The 23,680-nt window shown below is 54.5% G+C and overlaps 1 gene segment (V, D, J or C); it reads right to left on the minus strand.

Moving 5' to 3' along the window:
• Window positions 1–552: 552 nt before the first annotated feature.
• On the minus strand, window positions 553–13,674 carry LOC102149992 (immunoglobulin heavy constant epsilon-like). The segment is given in 9 exon segments: window positions 553–651; window positions 765–898; window positions 3,112–3,441; window positions 3,514–3,834; window positions 3,932–4,255; window positions 4,416–4,761; window positions 5,063–5,097; window positions 12,059–12,135; window positions 13,610–13,674. Coding segments are annotated over 9 exon segments (1,716 nt in total).
• Window positions 13,675–23,680: the final 10,006 nt, after the last annotated feature.

Genomic DNA, 23,680 nt, shown 5'->3' on the forward strand with positions numbered 1-23,680 from the left:
GGGGCCTCTCCCCAGAAGGGCTTCTCTGCCTCCCCATTCTGCAGGGACGGGGCTGGGGTGGATGGCAGGAAGGGTGGGCAGAGGGACAGGGTGTGCCTGGGGGCAGGGCACTCGAACATGGGGGCGGGGAGGGTTGGACTAAGTCTGGGGAGTGAGGCCTTGGGCTGCCTCGAACTCTGAGCAGCGGCTGGGCCATAGGCCCTCATTGTGTTTCGGGGGTTCTTCAGTCAAATGGGAGTGGGCTCGATGCCAGGGACCTGGGAGGAGCCCAGAGTGGTCACACCCATACCCAGCCCAGGTCCCTCTGTGGAAGGGACAGATGCTATTCTGGGGCTTGTCTCAAAGTGGGGTGGGGATCGGGGCTGTGGCTGGTGGGTCCTATGGGTGCCTTGGACCTTGGGCTGAGCTGGAACCTTCTGGATTCCTGTGTGCTGGTCATTGGGTCCCTGACTTTGGCCCCTTTGGGGGTTGTCTGCTCCGCTCCTCCCACCCAGGGCAGAGCAGACAGCCTCAGGGATGCTCAGACTCTGGGAGGGAGGAGGCAAGGCCTCGTGGCTGTCTCCAGGCCTAGGATGCCGGCTGCATGACGTTCCTGTAGTCGTGGACGTTCTGGGGCTTCTCCTGCAGGATGGCGGCAAAGATCCACTTCACCTGGGAGGAGGTGCATGTGAGGGCGGCTCTGGCCCCAGGACTCGCGGATCTCCCTCTCTCTGGGCCTCTCCCACCCCTCCGCCCAGCCCTGGAGGCCCGGTCTGTGCTCCCACCTTGAAGAGGGTGACGGTGGCGCTGTAGCTGACGCTGAGCAGGAAGAGCGCGATGAAGACAAAGAGACTGGTCCACGGCCCTTCCAGCTCCTCGCTCTCAGCGCCCTCCGCGCACAGGTCCTGCAGGTCCAGCTCTGTGGGCACCGGCAGTCAGCCTTCCCGGCCTCAGTGTGTGGCGGGAGTGGGGGCAGGCCTGGCTGCGCTCGGGGAGTGGAGGGTATCAGGGCCCCACATGCACCCGGCTCCTGATGCCCTGGTCTCGGCCAGCCCCCGCTGATGGCTGGAGTGGCAGAGCTCCCCGTGCAGCCTCCTCTGTGGCTGCTCAGAGCCGCCAGTCCTGGAGGGCTGGGGGTCTGAAGGCCCCGCATCAGCCGGTGGTTGTGTGGGAGTGGCCCGTCCTCGGCCCTCTCCTGACCCTGCCCCCAAGGTGACCCCTATTTTCTCTCCCTTTATTTCTCACAGCTTCTCCCCTGACTGCTGGTCACCCCCACTCAGCCCTGCAGGCCCCTGACCTCAGCTCAGGCTCTGCTCCCCCCCCCAACCCCCGCAATGCCCTCTGGCCCCATCTTGGCTCAGCTCCACCCTCCCCAGCCAGGGGACCCCTCCAAGCTGTACTCGGATGGCTGCCCCGCCCGGAACCCTCAGGAGGGGTCTGAGCTCTGCAGCCCCCTCACAGGACCCCGGATCATCGCATCATCGCAGCAGGTGTCTGAGGGGCTGGCCTGGCTGCCTGGACCTTGCCCAGGCCCGAAGGAGCCCAGAGCTTCCCACTGGCCCTACGCTGGCTCTGCCACTGGTCCGCAGCCTCCCGCTCCTCCTGCCCTGGGGCTGGGCGCAGGTGGGCCCGCTCTCAGGAGTGAGCCTGTGCCTGTGTGTGCGGCGCGGGACCCCATGGAGCGCGTGAGCCCGGTTCCTCTGGGCTTGTGTCTTCAGAGTGTGGGCTGGGCCTTTACTGCTTTTCGTGCAGATGCAGGGGGTGCTCCTGTGCTAGGGAGAGTGTGTGCAGGATGGAGTGTGGGGTCTGGGGGTGTCAAGATGTGCACATGGAGGTGCTTGAGTAGGGGTGGGGTGGGGCCAGCAGCCTGCTCTGTGCTGAGGTTTAGAGCAAGAGCGGGATGGAGCCCATACCCTGGGGTGTGTGTGTGTGTGTGTCCATCTGTGTGTGTCTGTGTGCGTCAGTGTGTGTGTCTGTGTGTCTGTGTCTGTGTCTGTCTGTCTGTCCATGGGGTGCAGTTGGCAGGGAAGGGTTGAACTGGGGAGGCTGGGGCCACAGGAGGAAGCCGTGGGGCCCGCCAGGCTCCCAGCTGGGGTGCGAGGCCCCTCCATGTCTGTCTTGGATCCAGTGGCCCGGGTGTGACCCAGCGGAGGAAGGGCTTGGGAGTGGCCTGGGCGGGAGAGTAGGCCGTGGGAGGCTATACAAGAGTGTGTTCAAGGCACATCTGCCTGTGTGGGTGCCCGTTGTTGGTGGCACAGGGTGCTGTGGGAGTCGCTCTGTGACTTGGTGTGGGTGTGGGGCTGGTGCAGTCTGAGCGTGTGAGTGCTGGCATGAGTGGGTGTGACTATGTGTGAGGCTCACGGGAGCATGTGTGTGAGGGCCAGGCCCTTCACCAGGACCAGTTTGGGGTGAAGTGAGACCGGGAAGCAAGAGAGGGGCACTGGGTGCCAACCGCGGCCTGGTACGACCATGTGAGCAGGGGTCAGAGGGTAGGGGTGTGCCAGGGGCTCAGTGCTGGCCCCTGTGTGGGTTGGGGGCCTATCCTGGCCCATGTGCTCGGTAGGTGATGGCAGGTGGGGCCAACAGTGGTGCGGCTGTCTGGGGCCCCTGGGTGTCCAGACCTGTGGGGGTCTGACTCTGCCCATTTCTCCACCCAAAGAGCCTGTGTGTGCAGCTGGACCTGGTGACTTGGGGCTTGTCTGTGTCCAGGGGGGCCAGCAGGAGGCTGGGGGTGGAGGCTGAGGCCTCCGGGGCCTGCAGGAGAGGAAGGGGCTGTGGGCTGGGGTCTCCTGGTCCCTCCGCTGGGACCACCCTCTGGCTGTTAGGGCTCCTTTGAGTGGATGGGATGCATCGTGGGGTTGTGGGGAGGGCCCACTGGCACGATGGCGACTGTGGATGGAGCTGCCCCACCTCTCCTGCCCCGTCTCCTGGGAGACCCCTCCTCTGCACCGACACCCCCGCCCGCAGCTCCGCGCACCTCCAAGAACAGGCGCGCCCAGGGCTCTGAGCAGGCACCGGAGTGTTTATTGACAACGACAATGACCGGAGCAGGTCTGGCTGGCCCCCACCTCCACCCCAGCAGGAGGGAGCCCTGGGAGGGTGGGCAGGCGGCGGGCAGAGGGCATCATTTACCAGGGTCTTTGGACACCTCTTTCTGGAGGGTCCTTTGGGACAGCGCCTCGTGGACCACCTTGCAGGCAAATTTGTTCTTCTGCTCCCATTCCGCCCGGCTGACCTCTAGGCGGCTGAAGACGAAGAAGGCGGGGTCGGGGCCATTGGCCTTTTGGGGCCGTGTGGTGGCTTGCTGGTCTGTCTGGATTAGGACATTGTTACGCAGCCACTGTACGGAGATGTCCGCGGGGAAGAAGTTCTGGATCAGGCAGGTGAGGGTGACCTTGTCCTTGGAGCTCTGGTCCTCCTCAGGCGGCAGGAACACGTAGACCTCGGGGGACAAACGCTTGCCTACGGACAAGCATGGGGTCAGCCCAGTCTCCACCGGGGGGCCCGCCCACCTCCCTTCGGCCCGTGGCTCACCAGGGGCCTTGGCGATGGAGCGCACGACTTCCCTGGGCAGGTCTGGGTGGGACACGGTGCACTTGTAAGTCTCGCCCTCGATCCAGTCGGTGGTGTCCACAGGCAGGGTGGACGTGACTGAGAATGTCTTGTTAAATTGTTCGCTGGTGGCCAGTGTGTGCTTCTGCAGGGGCTCCCCGCTCTCCCGGGACCAGTTCAGGCTTAAGCCCTGCACGTTGGCCAGGTCCACCACCAGGCAGGTGATCTTGGGCGATTTAGAGACGTACAGGTCGAGGGGGCTGGGCGGGCTCAGGTAGACGCTCACACCGCGGGGGTCAGACTCTGTGGTTTGGGAAGAGGGCTGTGTGAGGCTGTGTCCTGCCCTCCTTTCTGAGCCCTGAGTGTCGGGTGTCTATGTTTGGGGGAGCGGGGGCTGTACCTGTGCACTTGCGGGCCTGGTCCTTAAAGATCATGTCTTTGTAAGTGACCTGGCAGGTGTAGGTGTTTTCGGACGCCCACTGGCCCTGGGTGATGTTGAGCTCGCTGTGTGTGGAGGCCAGCTTGCCCTCCTGCTTCACGAGGCCGTGTTGAGGGAACTGCTCGTCGACCTTCTGCCCGTCTATCAGCCAAACGATGTCGATGTCGCCAGGGGTGTAGTCGGAGATGAGGCACAGGAGCTGGATGGTGGTATGGGAGTCGCCGCCGGGGTCGCAGGAGGAGTGGAAGAGCTTCACGGTGGGTGGGGTGAAGGTCACGATGCATGCTGGGGGCGGTGGGGGTGGGCGCAGTGTTGGCCTCCCTGAGCCCAGGCCGCCACGTCCCAGCCCAGGCTGTCACCGGCAGTGGTGATGCCCTCCTGGCCAGCCCCCCCTTCCTCCTCTGACGGCACCCCCTGGAGGGCGGGCGGGGCCGTCCTGGCTCACCGTTGAAGGTCTTGTTGAAGGTCTCCTGGGAGTGCACCACGTTGCAGGTGAACTTCTGCTTGGCCCACTTCCCCGAGGCGACCACCCTGCTGATGGTGGTGTAGAGGCCAGAGGTTTGGTCAAAGACGGCAGGGAAGGTCATGGTGCTCGGGTTAAGGGGCCCTGCATCCCAGGTCACGGTCACTGGCTCCGGGAAGTAGCCCTTGACCAGGCAGCCCAGTGTGATGTTAGTAGTCTTGGTGTCTTTGCAGCAGGCAGCCAAGGGCAAGATTAATGGGGCTTGCTTGGAGACTGTGAGGATAGAGCCGGGGTCAGTACTGGCCTTGGGACCGTTGCTCGTCACGTGCTAGGCCAATTGCTTTTGGGGCCCTGGGGCCCCTGCTTCAGCCTCAGGGGACAGACAGCTCATTTTGGGCTCTTTCCTCATCCCCTGATGCCAGCATAGATGCCCTCAGACAAACCCCTCTCCCACCAGGAGCAGCTGCTGTCACTCCCTTCAGCCAGGACTCCCCATCCTCGGCCCTGAGTGGCTGGAATGTGGGGTTCTTGAGGGGTAGAGGTGCCAGCCTGTTCCCTGAGGCTGATGCTCAGAGCCCATAGCCCCCCAGTGGGGCCTGGGGACACAGAGAGCCCCCCATAGGACTCACCAGATGGCCCCTCTGCCCCCACTCATAGACCTCCACTGGGGAGCAGGGACCCTGAGACCCCCAGGGATGGTCAAACTGTCACTTTTGCCCCCAACCACAGACCTCATTAGACCCTGGGGATCCAGAGGTCCCTACCCCCCAGGATCACTAGTGTGTCCCCTCTCCCACCCCACAGCCCTTGTGGACCTTGCTGTGGGTGGGTCCACCTGCTGCCCATGGGGCTCCTGCTCCCTGTGGCTGTGGCTCAGCTCCTCAGTCCCGTTCACCTCACCCGTCACCTGACCAGCCGGGCGTCCCTGGTTCTCTACCCTCCCCGCTGACCTCCTGGGGAGCCTCACACAGGCCCCACAGATGGAGGATGCAGACCCCACAGAGCCCATCTCAGGCCCTGCCCTACAGGCGACTCTGGTCTGCATACCCGCCTGCACGTCCCCTGGCCTCGGAGCCCCAGACGCCACCTGGTCCTGCTTCCCAGCTCAGTTCTGTCCATCCTGCCCCACTCTGCCCATCCGGTCCAGCTGAGCAGAGTCCAGATGGCCTTGTGTCAGGATGGCTGAGACCAGCGAGACCAACTGGTTCCACAAGTCCAGCCCAGCCCAGTCTAACCAGCTCTGCCTATTCCAGGCCTGCTCAGTGCCAGACAGCCCACCCTGGTCCAGGTCAGCCCAGAATACCCCATTTCAAGCCACCCAACTCATCTTAGCTCTGTCCATACAATGCAACCAAATTCATTTTAGCTTAGCTCATCTCAGCCTGCCAGCCAAGGATGGTCCACCTGTCAGTTTAGTTCAATTTAGCTTGATGGAGTTAAGCCAAGCGGGCCTCTGATAAGTGGAATACCCTGCTTGAACCAGTTGAGTCCTGCCTAGTGCAGCCCTGCCTAGCTCAGCTGCCAGGCTAAGCCCAGTTCAGCTCATCCCAGCCCAGCTCAGCCCAGTTCAGCTGAGCCTAGCCCAGCTCAGCTCAATTCAGTTAGCTCAGCCCAGCTCAGCTCAGCCCAGCCCAGCTCAGTTCACTTCAGTTAGCTGAGCCCACCTCAGGCCAGCCCAGCTCAGCTCAATTCAGTTAGCTCAGCCCAGCTCAGCTCAGCCTAGCTCATCCCAGTTCAGCTCAGCTCAGCCCAGCTGAGACCAATTCATTAGCTCAGCTCAGCCCAGCTCATTCCAATTCAACTCAGGTCAGCTAAGTTCAGTTCAACCCATCTCAGCTTAGCCCATCTCAGCCCGGCCCAGCTCAGCTCCCTCCAGCTCAACTCAGCCCAGTTCAGCTCACTTCAGTTCAGCTCAGCTCAGCCCAGCTCAGCCCAGCTCAGCCCAATTCATTAGCTCAGCTCAGCCCAGCTCATTCCAATTCAACTCAGGTCAGCTAAGTTCAGTTCAACCCATCTCAGCTTAGCCCATCTCAGCCCGGCCCAGCTCAGCTCCCTCCAGCTCAACTCAGCCCAGTTCAGCCCACTTCAGTTCAGCCCAGCTCAGCTCAGCCTAGCCCAGCTCAGCTCACTTCAGTTAGCTCAGCCCAGCCCAGCCCAATTCAGTTAGCTCAGCCCAGCTCAGCTCAGTGCAGTTAGCCCAGCTCAGCTCACTTCAGTTAGCTCAGCCCAGCTCAGCTGAGCCTAGCCCAGCCCAGCCCAGCTCGGTTCACTTCAGTTAGCTCAGCCCAGCTCAGCTGAGCCTAGCCCAGCCCAGCTCAGCTCAATTCAGTTAGCTCAGCCCAGCTCAGTTCACTTCAGTTAGCTGAGCCCACCTCAGGCCAGCCCAGCTCAGCTCAATTCAGTTAGCTCAGCCCAGCTCAGCTCAGCCTAGCTCATCCCAGTTCAGCTCAGCTCAGCCCAGCTCAGCTCAATTCATTAGCTCAGCTCAGCCCAGCTCATTCCAATTCAACTCAGGTCAGCTAAGTTCAGTTCAACCCATCTCAGCTTAGCCCATCTCAGCCCAGCCCAGCTCAGCTCCCTCCAGCTCAACTCAGCCCAGTTCAGCTCAGCCCAGTGCAGCTGACTTCAGTTAGCTCAGCCCAGCCCAGCCCAATTCAGTTAGCTCAGCCCAGCTCAGCTCAATTCAGTTAGCTCAGCCCAGCTCAGCTCAGCCCAGCCCAGCTCAGTTCACTTCAGTTAGCTGAGCCCACATCAGGCCAGCCCAGCTCAGCTCACTTCAGTTAGCTCAGCCCAGCTCAGCTCAGCCTAGCTCATCCCAGTTCAGCTCAGCTCAGCCCAGCTCAGCCCAATTCATTAGCTCAGCTCAGCCCAGCTCATTCCAATTCAACTCAGGTCAGCTAAGTTCAGTTCAAACCATCTCAGCTTAGCCCATCTCAGCCCGGCCCAGCTCAGCTCCCTCCAGCTCAACTCAGCCCAGTTCAGCTCACTTCAGTTCAGCTCAGCTCAGCCCAGCTCAGCCCAGCTCAGCCCAATTCATTAGCTCAGCTCAGCCCAGCTCATTCCAATTCAACTCAGGTCAGCTAAGTTCAGTTCAACCCATCTCAGCTTAGCCCATCTCAGCCCGGCCCAGCTCAGCTCCCTCCAGCTCAACTCAGCCCAGTTCAGCCCACTTCAGTTCAGCCCAGCTCAGCTCAGCCTAGCCCAATTCATTAGCTCAGCTCAGCCCAGCTCATTCCAATTCAACTCAGGTCAGCTAAGTTCAGTTCAACCCATCTCAGCTTAGCCCATCTCAGCCCGGCCCAGCTCAGCTCCCTCCAGCTCAACTCAGCCCAGTTCAGCCCACTTCAGTTCAGCCCAGCTCAGCTCAGCCTAGCCCAGCTCAGCTCACTTCAGTTAGCTCAGCCCAGCCCAGCCCAATTCAGTTAGCTCAGCCCAGCTCAGCTCAGTGCAGTTAGCCCAGCTCAGCTCACTTCAGTTAGCTCAGCCCAGCTCAGCTGAGCCTAGCCCAGCCCAGCCCAGCTCGGTTCACTTCAGTTAGCTCAGCCCAGCTCAGCTGAGCCTAGCCCAGCCCAGCTCAGCTCAATTCAGTTAGCTCAGCCCAGCTCAGTTCACTTCAGTTAGCTGAGCCCACCTCAGGCCAGCCCAGCTCAGCTCAATTCAGTTAGCTCAGCCCAGCTCAGCTCAGCCTAGCTCATCCCAGTTCAGCTCAGCTCAGCCCAGCTCAGCTCAATTCATTAGCTCAGCTCAGCCCAGCTCATTCCAATTCAACTCAGGTCAGCTAAGTTCAGTTCAACCCATCTCAGCTTAGCCCATCTCAGCCCAGCCCAGCTCAGCTCCCTCCAGCTCAACTCAGCCCAGTTCAGCTCAGCCCAGTGCAGCTGACTTCAGTTAGCTCAGCCCAGCCCAGCCCAATTCAGTTAGCTCAGCCCAGCTCAGCTCAGTGTAGTTAGCCCAGCTCAGCTCAGTGCAGTTAGCCCAGCTCAGCCCAGCTCAGCTCAGCTCAGCCCAGCTCAGCTCAGCTCAGCCCAGCTCAGCTCAGCCCAGCTCAGCCTAGCTCAGCCCAGCTCAGCTCAGCCCAGCTCAGCCTAGCCTAGCTCAGCTCAGTTCAGCCTAGCTCAGCTCAATTCATTAGCTCAGCTCAGCCCAGCTCATTCCAATTCAACTCAGGTCAGCTAAGTTCAGTTCAACCCATCTCAGCTTAGCCCATCTCAGCCCAGCCCAGCTCAGCTCCCTCCAGCTCAACTCAGCCCAGTTCAGCTCAGCCCAGTGCAGCTCACTTCAGTTAGCTCAGCCCAGCCCAGCCCAATTCAGTTAGCTCAGCCCAGCTCAGCTCAGTGTAGTTAGCCCAGCTCAGCTCAGTGCAGTTAGCCCAGCTCAGCCCAGCTCAGCTCAGCTCAGCCCAGCTCAGCTCAGCTCAGCTCAGCTCAGCTCAGCCCAGCTCAGCCTAGCTCAGCCCAGCTCAGCTCAGCCCAGCTCAGCCTAGCCTAGCTCAGCTCAGTTCAGCCTAGCTCAGCTCAATTCATTAGCTCAGCTCAGCCCAGCTCATTCCAGTTCAACTCAGGTCAGCTAAGTTCAGTTCAAACCATCTCAGCTTAGCCCATCTCAGCCCGGCCCAGCTCAGCTCCCTCCAGCTCAACTCAGCCCAGTTCAGCTCACTTCAGTTCAGCTCAGCTCAGCCCAGCTCAGCCCAGCTCAGCCCAATTCATTAGCTCAGCTCAGCCCAGCTCATTCCAATTCAACTCAGGTCAGCTAAGTTCAGTTCAACCCATCTCAGCTTAGCCCATCTCAGCCCGGCCCAGCTCAGCTCCCTCCAGCTCAACTCAGCCCAGTTCAGCCCACTTCAGTTCAGCCCAGCTCAGCTCAGCCTAGCCCAGCTCAGCTCACTTCAGTTAGCTCAGCCCAGCCCAGCCCAATTCAGTTAGCTCAGCCCAGCTCAGCTCAGTGCAGTTAGCCCAGCTCAGCTCAGCCCAGCTCAGCTCACTTCAGTTAGCTCAGCCCAGCTCAGCTGAGCCCAGCCCAGCCCAGCTCAGTTCACTTCAGTTAGCTCAGCCCAGCTCAGCTGAGCCCAGCCCAGCCCAGCCCAGCTCGGTTCACTTCAGTTAGCTCAGCCCAGTTCAGCTGAGCCTAGCCCAGCCCAGCTCAGCTCAATTCAGTTAGCTCAGCCCAGCTCAGTTCACTTCAGTTAGCTGAGCCCACCTCAGGCCAGCCCAGCTCAGCTCAATTCAGTTAGCTCAGCCCAGCTCAGCTCAGCCTAGCTCATCCCAGTTCAGCTCAGCTCAGCCCAGCTCAGCTCAATTCATTAGCTCAGCTCAGCCCAGCTCATTCCAATTCAACTCAGGTCAGCTAAGTTCAGTTCAACCCATCTCAGCTTAGCCCATCTCAGCCCAGCCCAGCTCAGCTCCCTCCAGCTCAACTCAGCCCAGTTCAGCTCAGCCCAGTGCAGCTCACTTCAGTTAGCTCAGCCCAGCTCAGCTCAGTGCAGTTAGCCCAGCTCAGCTGAGCCCAGCCCAGCCCAGCCCAGCTCAGTTCACTTCAGTTAGCTCAGCCCAGTTCAGCTGAGCCTAGCCCAGCCCAGCTCAGCTCAGCTCAGCCTAGCCTAGCTCAGCTCAGTTCAGCCTAGCTCAGCTCAATTCATTAGCTCAGCCCAGCTCAGCTCAATTCAGTTAGCTCAGCCCAGCTCAGCTCAGCCTAGCTCATCCCAGTTCAGCTCAGCTCAGCCCAGCTCAGCTCAATTCATTAGCTCAGCTCAGCCCAGCTCAGCCCAGCTCAGCTCAGTTCAGCTCAGCCCAGCTCAGCCCAGTGCAGCTGACTTCAGTTAGCTCAGCCCAGCCCAGCCCAATTCAGTTAGCTCAGCCCAGCTCAGCTCAGTGCAGTTAGCCCAGCTCAGCCCAGCCCAGCTCAGCTCAGCTCAGCTCAGCTCAGCCCAGCTCAACTCAGCCCAGCTCAGCCTAGCCTAGCTCAGCTCAGTTCAGCCTAGCTCAGCTCAATTCATTAGCTCAGCTCAGCCCAGCTCATTCCAGTTCAACTCAGGTCAGCTAAGTTCAGTTCAACCCATCTCAGCTTAGCCCATCTCAGCCCAGCCCAGCTCAGCTCCCTCCAGCTCAACTCAGCCCAGCTCAGCCCAGTTCCGCTTAGCTCTTTGAGCCCAGCTCATCCCAGCTTAGTCTGGTTCAGCCCAGTTCAGTTCTGCCCAGCTCGGCCTAGCTCTTCCCGGTTCAGCCCAGCTCAGGCCAGTTCAGCCAAGCCAGTTTAGCCCATCTCATCCCAATTCAGCCTAGCTCAGCCCAGTTCAGTTCAGGCCAGCTGAGCCCAATTTGGTTCAGTCCAGTTCAGCCCATCCCAGTTCAGCACTGCTCAGCCCAGCTCAGCCCAATTTAGCCCAGCTCTGCCCAGTTCAGCCCCGCCCCACCCAGGTAGCCCAAGAGAGCCCATATCATCCCGCCTCACTTACTGTCCTTGACCCTACTCAGCTGGACTCAGCCTCTCCTGACTTAGCCCAGCTCAGGTCTGCAAGTCCACCTACGTCCGGGTTAGCCTTCTTCTGCTTCGGTCGGCCCAGCTGCACCAATCTAGGATGCTCCAGTCCCGACTACCTCAGCTCTGCTCAGCTGGACCACCTGACTGCGCCCTGCCCATCCAAATAAGCCCAGTGCAGGACAGCCCAGCTGAGTCTCCCCGGCCCCATGGAGGATAGGCTCTCATTTGACCCAGTTCACCCTCGCTCAGTCCACTCACTCAGCCCAGCCTGGCCTGGCTTTGTCCACCCAGCTGGGCCCAGATCACCTTGGCTTGAGACAGCCTGGCTCAGCCAACCCCGTGTTGGCCGCAGGCAGCCAGAACAGCCCAACCTGGTCAAGTCTGTCCCACAGATGGCTGGGGTCACCCATTCATCCACTCAGCTCACCCCAGCCAAGCCTGGCCCAGTTTGGGTCAGTCCAGTTCAGCCAGCTCAGTCCAATCCTGCCCAAATCAGTCTAGTCCTGTCCGGCTCAGCTCTGTCCGGCTCAGCCCAGCCTGGCCCGTCTCATTCCACCCAGCTCACTTGAGCTCAGTCTACTCAGCCCAGCGCAGTCCAGCATGGCTGAGGATAGCCCAGATTGACCAGCCTGGCCCAACTGAGCCCAGGATAGTTCATCCCCCCTCCACATAACTCCATTCTCTCAAGCCATGCATGGTCCAGTCCAGCCCAGCCTGGCCCACCTTAGTCAGGCCAGCCATGCTAGCTCAAGCCACTCCAGCTCAGGCCAGAGGTTGTAGGCCCAGGCCGGCCCGCCCTGCGGTCCAGCATAGGGACAGCTCCCTGCTGCTTTTCCCCTGACCTTGGGCTGGCTGTCGCTGTCCTGGCTGGTTGCAGGTAGATCCACACCCAGCCCACCGTCCACACCGTCTGCGTGGTCTCCAACCCTCAGCCTTGGGCCTCGCCCCAGCCCTGGCCCGTCTGAGGTCCTCCAGGGTGCTTTTGGGCGGTCCCTTGCTTCCCTGTGCGGGGAAGGGACAGCTGAGGGCCCAGCAGTGACCGAAGCCACTGTCCATGCTGGGGGGGCAGTCTAGGCATCCTCTCCCCGGCTATGGCCCAGGCAGCCCGCCCTCTCTGCTGCTTGGGTCAGACACAGAGGCTGGGGTACCTGACGTGCTGGGGTCCTCTGTCAGGTAGCGGTGGCTGGTGTGACCTATCCTGGCCGTGTGGCCGTCTGCCAGCTCCCTGGATACACTCCCAGATGAGGTGAATCGTTAGAAACCATTGTTATTTTTATGCCCAGACCATAGGGCCTGGGGGGAGGGGAGCTCTGCCTCAGTGCTCTCAGCTAAAAATGGGGTGGGAACCCCCAGGGGCCTCGGCAGCTCTGGAAGTTCCCTTTTCTCTCTCTGTTCTTGGGAAGTCGATTGAGCGACAGTGGGGTCTCAGGTGAGGCGCCTGTGCTGTAGACGAGGTGCTCTCCTCTCTGTGGCCTCGTCCCCTGATCTCTACTACCGAGCTTGTGGCCTCTCCCCCTCCATGCTATGGGTCGACTAGGTGTGCTCTTAGCACACACTGGTGGTCTCCCTGATGCCCCCGGAAGGGAGAGGGCACCGGGCACTGCCACTGCTGCTTCCGAGGCAGCCTTGCGAGGAAAGGGTGGTGGCCATCTTGTGCATGAGCCGTCGGGGCCTGTGTGGGCCACATGCCTGAGACGTGACAGCAGGGCTTCCTGATGGTGCACTGCCCTCGTTCCTGCGTCCTACTGCCTGGAGGAGCGAGCTGGGGGCTGGCCCAGTGGGGGCGGCTCACGGTGTAAGTGTGCAGGGCCATAGGCCCTCTCGGGGACAGGCAGACCTGGCCCTCCACCGCTCCCCTGGGCACCCCGCTGGCGGGGGTCCTCATCCATTGCCACATACTTGCTCCCAGGTCACTGTCCTGCAGCCGGGCCTCCTATCAGGGCTGCAACCCGGCGGTGTGGCCAGTGAGGGCTGGCAGGGACCTGTGGGAAGGCTGGACATGGCTGTGAGGTTGGCTGGTGGCTCTGCAGGACCCTGTAGCCGCTGGAGCCTGGAGTCTACCGTGCCACGTCTGTGCTGCGTGTGGGGACCATGGAGTGGCTTTCCTGGAGGCACGCATTGTATCCGACTCTGCTCTGTTGGGGCGGTGGGCCCACGGTCGACCTCCAGCAACGTGTCCTGAGCTGAGCGAGGGCTGAGTGCAGACCTTGCCTTCATGAAGTTGATGTGTCCTGTAGGCCTGTGTGTCTTCAGAACTCCCCAAGGGCCTGAGCGCACACACAAGGGAGGCTAGGGGAAACTGCCAGCCCTGCAGGTCAGCGTGGGCTCCTGGGAGAGGACATGCAGAGTCTTTGGAGAAAGAGACATCAGGATCCTGTCCTCTGGACCCCGGGTGTTATGGAACCTGAAGTGAGTTTGCTCACCTGCTGCGCAGCAAGCCAATCTCTGACACCGGGGGTGGTGGAAGAAAGTAGGAATTTTATTTTTGCACAGTGCTGAGCAAGGAGAGAGGGCAGCTAACGCTGAAATCCCAAACTCCCCAAAAAGCTAAAAGGAAGGGTTTTTATTTGGGGCTTTAGGTAGGGGAGGGGGAGCATATGGCCTTGCTGGTCGGAGCTTTCCCACCAGCCTGTCTTTGGCCTTGAAACACTTGCAGAGAGGAGGGAGCTCATGACCTTGCTGGTCAGCAGCTTTCTCACCAGCCCGAATCTCTTTGCGGGAGGAGATAGTCCAGGTACTTGTCCTTGATGGTGTCTGTCTCCATGGAGGATAGTGGATTCTGGAGCCAGGAAGCCAGAGAGTAAGCAGGGAATGAGAGTTTTAGTTTTAACCCCATATATGCTGGGTTTAATGTGGGGAAACCGATATCAGGGTCGGTATCAAGGGCACCTTGGGTGGGTGGTCTCTGTGAAAGGAGGCTGTGCAGAGATGGGCTCTGTGAGGCTTGGTGCCTTCAGAGGGTTGTATGGGCTCGTTCGGGAGACCCCAGAGGGATGAGCGGGGGCTGACCCGGTGAGCAGAGCCGGGGCCCTGCGCGGCCTGGATGTGAGGCCTGAGGGAGCCAGGGTCCAGCCTGACCTTTCTGCTCCCCAGGGCAGACTGTCCTACTCTGTCCCAGTCAACCCTTGGCCCTGGGGACAGATGCCATGTGGGAGGTGGAGGGGGAATGCCAGATTCCTTGGAAGGATGCCTGATTCTGAGAGAAACCGCAGGGCTGGCAAAGCCCCATGGGGAGCCTTCTGCCACGTTTGGGCCCAGGCCTGCCCATGTGTGAGTGCGTGGAGCGGGGCTGCACTCGGCTGCCCTGGTCCTCCTGGCACCCCCCTGCTCATTCTTCCCAGGCAGTAGGCATTTGGGGCAGGGGCCTCAGTGCCCAGCCAGCCCCTGGCTGTCTCCCAACATCCCGGGACAAGCTGGGCTGCTGGTGCCAGGGCAGGGAGGGCGTGAGAGGGGTGGGCCCCTGTCTCCAGCCTCGGCTGCCCTTGAGGCCCCTTGGTCTTGGAGGAGAATGGCTCTCATCTCCCTCCTGGCTCCCACGATCTGCTCCGCTCTGGGCACACATGTCTGTGGTGGCTGTTCCACTCCTCTGCGGCTGTGGTGGCCTGGCTCTTGCCCTCTTGCCCGCCAGCTGCCCCCTGCACCCAGCAGGCAAAATGGCCTAGCCCTCAGGGCCGCCCTGCTCTGGCCTTCACACTTGTCCTGCCTGCAGCCTCCTGTGTGTGGCCAGGGCCAGGGTCTGGCTCAGGGTCCAGCTGCTCCTTCGGTGGCCCCACAATGCTGCTCCTTTACTCCAGTGACTTGGCCAGATTCTGCATCTCAATGTGCTGCGTCTCAGCTGTGTGCGTGTGTGCACGGGTCTTTGTGTCCATGCACGCGTGTGTGTCTCTCCGTGTGCATGTCTGCATGTGTGTGCACGTGTGTGTGTTTAGGGGAACACGGAGAGGATGTGCCTCCTACCCCGGCCCTCGAAATGTCCTGCTTACAGAGAAGGGATGGGGAGTAGTGGGCGCAAGGACAGAGCTGCCACTGTGTCCATACGTGGCTAACTGGGGTGGGGTGGTGTTTCTTGGTGTCCACAGGAGCCTCCAGCGCTGGCCCCACTGTGCTGGAGGACGTGATGGAAACTGGACAGGGCAGGCTGAGCTTCCTCGGGCTGCTCCTTAAGGACCTGGCTCAGGTGGGCTCACAGCAGGATCCCTTGTCGTTAGCAAGTTCTTGAAGAGCAAGGGGTTAGGGAACTAGCAGGTTAGATGGGGCCTGGCCAGAGAGCATGGGAAGGCTGGGCTTTGAGCCAGGGCAGTCTGAAACCCACCCCTGAGGCCAGGCCCTGAAGTTAGGGCCTGTGGGGTGACCAGGGACCAACGCTGGCTCCAGTTAATGGGCTGCTTGGAGGGAGGGCCAGGCTGCAGATGTTTCTTAGATCCTTCTGGGCCAGGACACAACCTGTGGGCGGCAGCAGCTGGCTTTCAGATCCCCCAGACTCTGTCAGGGGCTCAGCACCTGATACCCGTGGTGGAGGTAGGCCCCAGAGCTCTCCTGCATCGTGAGACCAGCTGACCCCTTGCTGTCCTTGGTTGTAGCCCCAAATGCATGCCTGTGGATGCTCCCGTCTCCCCATGTGGCTTCCTTCCCCCAGGGAAGGTGTGGTCCCGCTCCACCAGCTCCTCCCTGAGGCTGACCGGCCCCATCCCAGGCCTCCTGCCGTCCTCTCCTGCTGCTTGTCCGCCACCCTGCATGGCCCTGGCCTCCAGCCCCATGCTGCCTTCCCAGCTTGGATGCTGTCATTAGGATCTCTCAAAAGTTTGCCATTCTGAAGTGTACTTCATGCTGTCTCCTGTTCTAATTTAAATACTCCCATTAGTAACAGACTCGGGAGCCATTTGGACTTCGGTCTCTGCTCTCATGGTGTTTTCTAAAGGGTTTTCCTGGAAATTTGCAAAGCAGTCATTTCTAGATGCCAGCCCCTTGCTAGTTTTAAGCTTGCAATGGCCTTGTCCCAGTTAATCCCCGTCTATTAAATGCTGCTTATCATCCTTCATTTAACAGAAATTCTTGATTTCCATGTGGCCGAATCCATCAGTTATTTACGCTACAGCTTGTGCTTTTGGAGGCTACTGTATGAATGTCCTGTGGCTGCTGTAACAAAGGACTACAACTCTGGTGGCTTAAACCACAGAAATGGAGTCATATCCTGGAGGCCAGAAGTGGGAAACCAAGGTGTCAGCCAGGCCACGCTCCCTCTGAAGGCTCCCGGGGAGACGCTTCCTGCCTCTTCCAGGCCCTGGTGGCTGTTAACATCGCTCCAATCCTTGTCTCCGTCTTCACCTGGCCTCCTGCCCTGGGGCATCTCCTCTTCTTATAAGGTCACCAGTGGTTGGACTTGGATCCCATCTGAAATCTAGTAGATCTCATGTCAAGATCTTTAACCTCAATACCTTCGCCAAGACCCCATATCCGAATAAGGTCACGTTCTGAAGTTCTGAGTGGACAGACTTTCAGCCAGGCAGATGCTAACACCATGCTCATCAGCCTGGGCTGCTCCATTCCCTTTCAGCTTCTGAGGTGGCCTTTCCGATGGAAGTATTTAATCCTAATGGGCTCCACCACCATGCACCTTGCATATGGTGTGAAGTGCAGACCAGGTTGAAGTCTCCACATAAGCAGACAGTTTCCCCATCCGCCTCCCAAGCTTTCCCATTGCCTGACAGCGCCATGCTCATTGTATGCCGAGTTCCTATAAACAACCCGGCTGTTTCTGCGCTCTTTCCTGTTGCTTGAGTCTGTTAGTCTGTGCACAAGTACCACCCTTTTTCAATGATGGTTTTGTGTGTATTACATTTAGGGGAGAGTCCTCATCAAACCCCTCACCCTTTGCTCTCGGTTTTCGGAATTATCTAAGCTGTAAACGGATCTCAAAACCAAACAAAAAACCAACATTAACCCAGCTGCAGTTTTGATTGGGAATGCATTGTATTTCTTAGTCTGGGAGACAAACGACACTTTAATCCAACAAGTCATCCCGTCCTTGACCGGCGTGTCTCTCCAGCCATTCGGATTTCTTTTATGTCTTTTCATGGACTTTAAATTTTTTCCACACGGTCTCGGATGTTCTTTCTCCAGTGCTTCCCTGTATTGTGGTGAATCGTGCCTCGTCTCCTGTTGCATCTCCCTGGTGGGATTTGTGGACACAGAGGAACGTAGCTGCTTTCGGTAGGGTGGGCTTGCATTTGGAAATCTTCTGATTTTCTTGTTAGTTCTAACAGTTTGTCTGCTGATTCTGTTAGATTTCCCTTGGAAATGATCATATCATCTGCAAAGGATGGTTATTTTAAATCTTCTCTTTCAATCTTAACAGCTCTGTTTTTTTCCCTTGTCAGGTAGCATTGGCCAGGACCTCCAATAATAGGATAAATGAGCATTTTTCAAACTGTTTCAAACTTATTTATTTATTTATTTATTTATTTAGGATGATTATCCCTGAGCTAACATCTGCCAATCCTCCTTTTTCTGAGGAAGACTGGCCCTGAGCTAACACCTACATTCTTTTGGGGAGTACTTCTTAGTATTCCATTCTAATTTCTCTATTGACTTTTTAGATAAGGCTCTTTGCATGATGCTTTTAGTGAGTATAATGTGAATCCAGAGCTTATTACAATAAACTTAAATTTAATATTTTACTACTGCACGTAAATTATAAGAACCTTGACTCAAAAACCTCCTGGGGCTGGCCCCGTGGCCAAGTGGTTAAGTTCACATGCTCCACTTTGGTGGCCCAGGGTTTCACTGGTTTGGATCCTGGGTGTGGACATGGCTCCGCTCATCAGGCCATGTTGAAGTGGTGCCCCACATAGCACAACCAGAATATGTAGCCATGTACTGGGGGGCTTTGGGGAGAAGAAGAAGAACAAGAAGAAAAAAAAAAAGATTGGCAACAGATGTTAGCTCAGGGCCAATCTTTAAAAAAAAAAACTCAGACAAAAGTCCAGGGCCAGACAACTTCCCCAGTGAATTCTACCAAATAGTCAAAGAAGATCTAAAACTTATCCTTCTCAAACTCTTCCAAAAAGTTGAATAGGAGAGGATGCTTCCTAACTCATTTTATGAGGCCAATGTTACGATGATTCCAAAACTGGACAAGGAAAACACAAAAAAAGAAAATTAGAGGCCAATTTCACTGATGAATATAGTTGCAAAAACCCTCAACAAAATATTAGCAAATCAAATACAACAATACATTAAAAGGATCATACCCCACAATCATGTGGGATTTATTCCAGGGATGCAAGGATGGTTCAACATCCTATCAGTCAACATGATACACCACATTAACAAAATGAAGAATAAAAATCACATGATCTTCTCAGTAGATGCAGAGGAAGCATTTGACAAGATACAGCATCCATTTATGATAAAAACTCTCAATAAAATGAACATAGAAGGAAAATACCTTAACATAATAAAGGCCATATATGATAAACCCATAGCCAACATCATACTCAACAGTGAAAAGTTGAAATCCATTTCTCTAACAACAAGACAAGGATGCCCACTTTTGCCACTTTCATTCAAAATAGTAGTGGAATTCCTAGCCAAAGAAATTAGGCAAGAAAAAGAAATAAAAGGCATACAAATTGAAAAGGAAGAAGTAAAACTGTCACTATTTGTGGATGACATGATTTTATACATAGAAAACCCTAAAGAATTCACAAAAAAACTGTTGGAAATAATAAACAAATACAGTAAGGTTGCAGGATACAAAGTCAACATACAAAAATCTGTTGCTTTTCTATATACTAACAATTAAATAGCAGAAAGAGACCTCAAGAATACAATTCTGGGGCTGGCCCCATAGCCAAGTGGTTAAACTCGTTGTGCTCCACTTTGGCGGCCTGGGTTCATGGGTTCAGATCCCAGGTGCAGACCTATACCACTTGTCAGCCATGCTGTGGGGAGACCCACATATAAAATAGAGGAAGATTGGCACAGATGTTAGCTCAGGGACAATCTTCCTCAGAAAACAAAAAAAGAATACAATCTCATTTGTAATTGCAACACAAAGAATAAAATAACCTAGCGATAAACTTAACCAAGGAAATGAAAGATGTGTACCATGAAAACTACGTCATTGTTGAAAGAAGTTGAAGATGACAGAAACAAATGGAAAGATACTCCATGTTCATTAATTGGAAGAATTAATGTAGTTAAAATGTCCATATTATCTAAAGCAATCTACAGATTCAATGTAATCCCATTCAGAATCTCAATGATATTCTTCACAGAAAGAGAACAAAGAATCCTAAAATTTGTAGGGAACAACAAAAGATCCTGAATAGCAAAAACAATCCTGAGAAAAAAGAACAAAGCTGGAGGTATCACAATCCCTGATTTCAAAATATACTCTAAGATTGTAGTAATCAAAACAGCATGGTACTGGCAGAAAAACAGACACATAGATCAAAGGAACAGAACTGAGAACCCAGAAATAAACTCACACATTTCTGGATAACTAATTTTCGACAAAGGAGCCAAAAAGCTACATTGGAGAAAGGAAAGTCTCTTCAGTAAATGGTGTTGGGAAAGCTGGACAGCCATATGCAAAAGAATGAAAGTAGACCACTATCTTACACCACACACAAAAATTAACTCAAAATGGGTTAAAGACTTCAATGTAAAACCTGAAACTACAAAACTCCTAGAAGAAAACATAGGTAGTATGCTCTTTGACATTGATATTAGCAGCATCTTTTTGAATATCAGGTCTCCTCGGGCAAGGGAAATGAAAGAACAAATAAATGAATGGGACGACATCAAAGTAAAAAGCTTCTTCATAGCAAAGGAAACCATCAACAAAACAAAAATACAACCTACCAAGTGGGAGAAGATATTTGCAAACCATATATCAGATAAGGGGTTAATATCCAAAATATACAAAGAACTCATAGAACTCAACAACAAAAAAACAAATAACCCAATTAAAAAATGGGAAGAGGATCTGAATAGACATTTTTCCAAAGAAGAGAGACAGATGGCCAACAGGAACATGAACAAATGTTCAACATCATTAATTACTAGGGAAATGCAAATCAAAACCACAATGAGATATCACCTCACACCCACAAAAATGGCTATTAGTAAAAAGACAAGAAATAACAAGTGTTGGAGAGGATGTGGAGAAAAGGGAACCTTCATACACTGCTGGTGGGAATGCAAACTGGTGCAGCCACTGTAGACAATGGTATGGAGATTCCCCCCAAAATTAAAAATAGAAATATCACATGATACAGCTCTTCCACTTCTGGGTATCTATCCAAAGAACACAAAAACACTAATTCAAAAAGATATATGCACCCTATGTTTGTTGCAGCATTATTCACAATAGCCAAGACTTGAAACTACCTAAATGTCCATCGATGGATGAATGGATAAAAAAAGATGTGGTATATATATACAATAGAATACTACTCAGCCATAAAAAAGATGAAATCTTGGCATTTGTGACAACCTGGATGGTCCTGAAGGGTATTATGCTAAGTGAAATAAGTCAGACAGAGACAGGCAAATGCCACATGATTTCACACATATGTGGAAGATAAACAAACACACACACACGTAGATACAGAGGACAGACTGGTGGTTACCAGAGGGGAAGAGAGGTGTGGGGGTGACAGGGCTAAAGGAGCACATGTGTACCACGATGGCCGGAAACTAGACTTATGGTGGTGAATTTTTATAATGTTATAAATTTACCTCCATGTCCCTCAATTAAAAAATAAGGGTTAAAATGGAAAAATTTTATGTTACATATATTTTGCCACAACAAAAAAATAAAAATTAAAAACATCAAAAAAAACCTTGAAAAAGTATGGTTTTATTTATCTACCTATCCTTTGCTTTAACTGTCATGTATTTTGCATCTATACGTGTTATAAACCCCAAAATACACTGTTAAAATTTTTACTTTAAACAACCAGGTTTTTTAAGGAAATAAGAGAAAGAGGGTAATTTTTTCACTTGCATGTTTACCATCTCTGATACTCTCCTTTCTATCCTGTAGACCTGCATTTCCATTTAGTGTCATTTTTTCTCAGCACAAAGATTCTCCGTTAGCTTTTCCTTCACTGCAGTTCTCCTGAAAACACACTCTCAGTTTCTGTGTATCTGAAAATGTCTATAACACATTCATTTTTGAAAGATATTTTCTCTGGATATAGAATTCTGGGTTGACCACCCCCCCCCCCCCCCGCCCTTTAAGGATGCCATTCTATTGTTTTCTGGCTGCGATTTTTTCCAATGAGAAGCCAGATGTAATTTGTTCATGACATGTACGTGTCATTCTCTTGCTGCTTTGAAGGTATTCTCTTTATCTATGGTTTTCATCAGTTTGACACAATGTGACTAGGCATAGCACATCATGTTGGGTTTATTGTTAGGAATTGACTGAGCTTCTTAAATCTATAAATTGATATTTTCACCACATTTGGAGACTTCTGGTTTTTATTTCTTCAAAGACGTTTGCTGCCCCGTTCTATCTCTGGTCCTCTTCCAGGACTCCAATTTCGCATTTTTGAATGTTTCATAGTATCTGACAGGACATTGAGTCTCTTTTCATTTTTTTTTCAATATTTTTCTTGCTGTTATTTGGATTGGATCCCAAAGAATTTTTTATTGACATATAGGATATCTATATTATATAGATAAATATTACATATATAATATATAATACATATTATATATCTACATGTAAAAATATAGAATATCTATATATTGTTATAGAGATAGTTTTCTGATCTTATGCCTTCTCCAATCTGCTGTTAAGCTCATAAAGTAATTAAAAACATTCATAATTGTACTTTTCAGTTCTAAATTTTCATTTGGTTCTTGTAAACAGTTTAGATTTTTCTGTAGAGATTCTCCATCTAGTTACTCATTATGAGCATATTTTCCTTTAAGTCCTTGAACATATTTAAAGTAGCTGCTTTAAGAGCTTCGTCTGCTAATTGGGTCTGTGTCAGCATCATCTTGGGATTGAGCTCCATTGATACTTTGTATTTGTCTATGGTCACAATTTCTTATTTATTTGCAAATTTAGCAGTTTTTGAAAATGTATTGGGTGTTGGGGATGATACGTGGTACAGACTATGTTTTGTACTCTTCCTCAGTGAAGTGCCAGTTCTGACGTCAGGAGGCCGTCGGCTTGGCTGGACTCAGAGACTCCTCGTCTGCCTGCCGTGTGGTGGCTGGAGCTCAAATCCCAGCAGATGTCCCGACCTCCCAGCTGGTGCTTTGGCGGGGCCCTGTGGGGCTCCCTACACAGACCATTACAGGGCCAGCCCAGCACTGGAGCAGAGGCTACAGGCAGGTTTTGGGGTTCCCCTGCTGTGGCTCCCCCTTTTATGCACATCTCCCCACCTTGCCAGCTGCTCTTGAGATGCAGCCCTGAGTCCTGTGACCTGACCCCTCTCTGGGACGGCCACAACGTCAGCTGGGTTCCACTTGCAACTGTCGTGTGGAGGTGGGAGCACCTTCCGACAAAGGTTTCCAGGGGAGATCCTGTCCAGCGTCTGCCTCCTTGGCCGTTCCCCAGCGCCTTCACACCGTTGCCGCTTTGCACAGTTTCCCGAGTTCACGGTTGCGTCCGCAGGGGCTTCGTCTGGTGCAAGCTGCTCCCCCACCTGGGAATCGGAACTGCTTTCTCTCACGTGGTTTTCATTCTCATTGCCTTATAACCAGCGTGGCTCAGCCTCCTTTCCCTCGGTTTCAGGCTATTTGGATGTCTTCCGGGAGACGCCTGTTCAATGCTCTTGGCCATTTCTCTACGGAACTGTGTGGTTTCTGTAATTGATTTGCAGGAGTTCCCTGCATATTCTGGACACATTGTCAGTTGCATGTTTGTAGGAAATATTGGGACAGACTTTGAAATGGACCAAAGGTGACTTCTGTCTTCAGTGGGAAGCAAGACACTGTCCTGCCCCCCTCCAGGTGATGCGAGTAGCGGGGGCTCCGCCCTTTCCACCCTCTTTGGGCTATTTTACAGCTCTGCCCGTTGTAGAGAATCAAGGCCATGGGAACGCTCTTCTTGGAAGGATGGTTGACTCCTCCCTCTCTCAGGAGGACAAATCAGATGCATTTGAAAATGCCTCTATTCACAAGGTCCTTTAGCATTCTCGGTTCCACTACATCCACGAGGTAGTTTGAATTCTACTTAGAGCTGGTTATAAGCCCTTAATTGCTGAGTTCAATGAAGTCTTTGAAATGTGTTCATTGTCTGTCTACATGAGTCTGGTGATCACACCATGATTTACAATCAGTCCTTTAACATGTTTCAAATGTCTTCTCCCACGTGGGCCCACGTATCCTGGGCCCAGGAAGTTCTGTGACCGGGGCGGGGGTGCAGGTGACCTGGTGCTGAGGAGCAGAGCTGGGCGAGGCCGGCCACCCCTTTCGTCCAGACTCTGCATCAGCTGCTCCCTGGGAAAGCCTCCCTCAGTCCCTTTGGTTGTGGGGCCTCTCAGCTCCCGGCACTTTCCCCCTATGCACTCATCATGGTGTCCTCACTTTGCTGTTTGCGGGACGATCTTCTTTGTGTCTGGGGAGTGGACGCAGGGGGAGACTGAGTGGCAGAGGCCGGCACAGACCAGGCCCGGGGTGGTGGGGAGCGTTCTGCTGGGTGCATTATGGAAGACTGAGAGGAGGCCTGGAGCTCAGAGCTAAGAGAAGGGTGTGTAGGAGTTTGCGGGGTGTGTAGAGGGAAGGGACTCTGGCAGAAGGGA

This window comes from Equus caballus, chromosome 24 (genome assembly GCF_041296265.1).
Source record: "Equus caballus isolate H_3958 breed thoroughbred chromosome 24, TB-T2T, whole genome shotgun sequence".
NCBI lineage: Eukaryota > Metazoa > Chordata > Mammalia > Perissodactyla > Equidae > Equus > Equus caballus.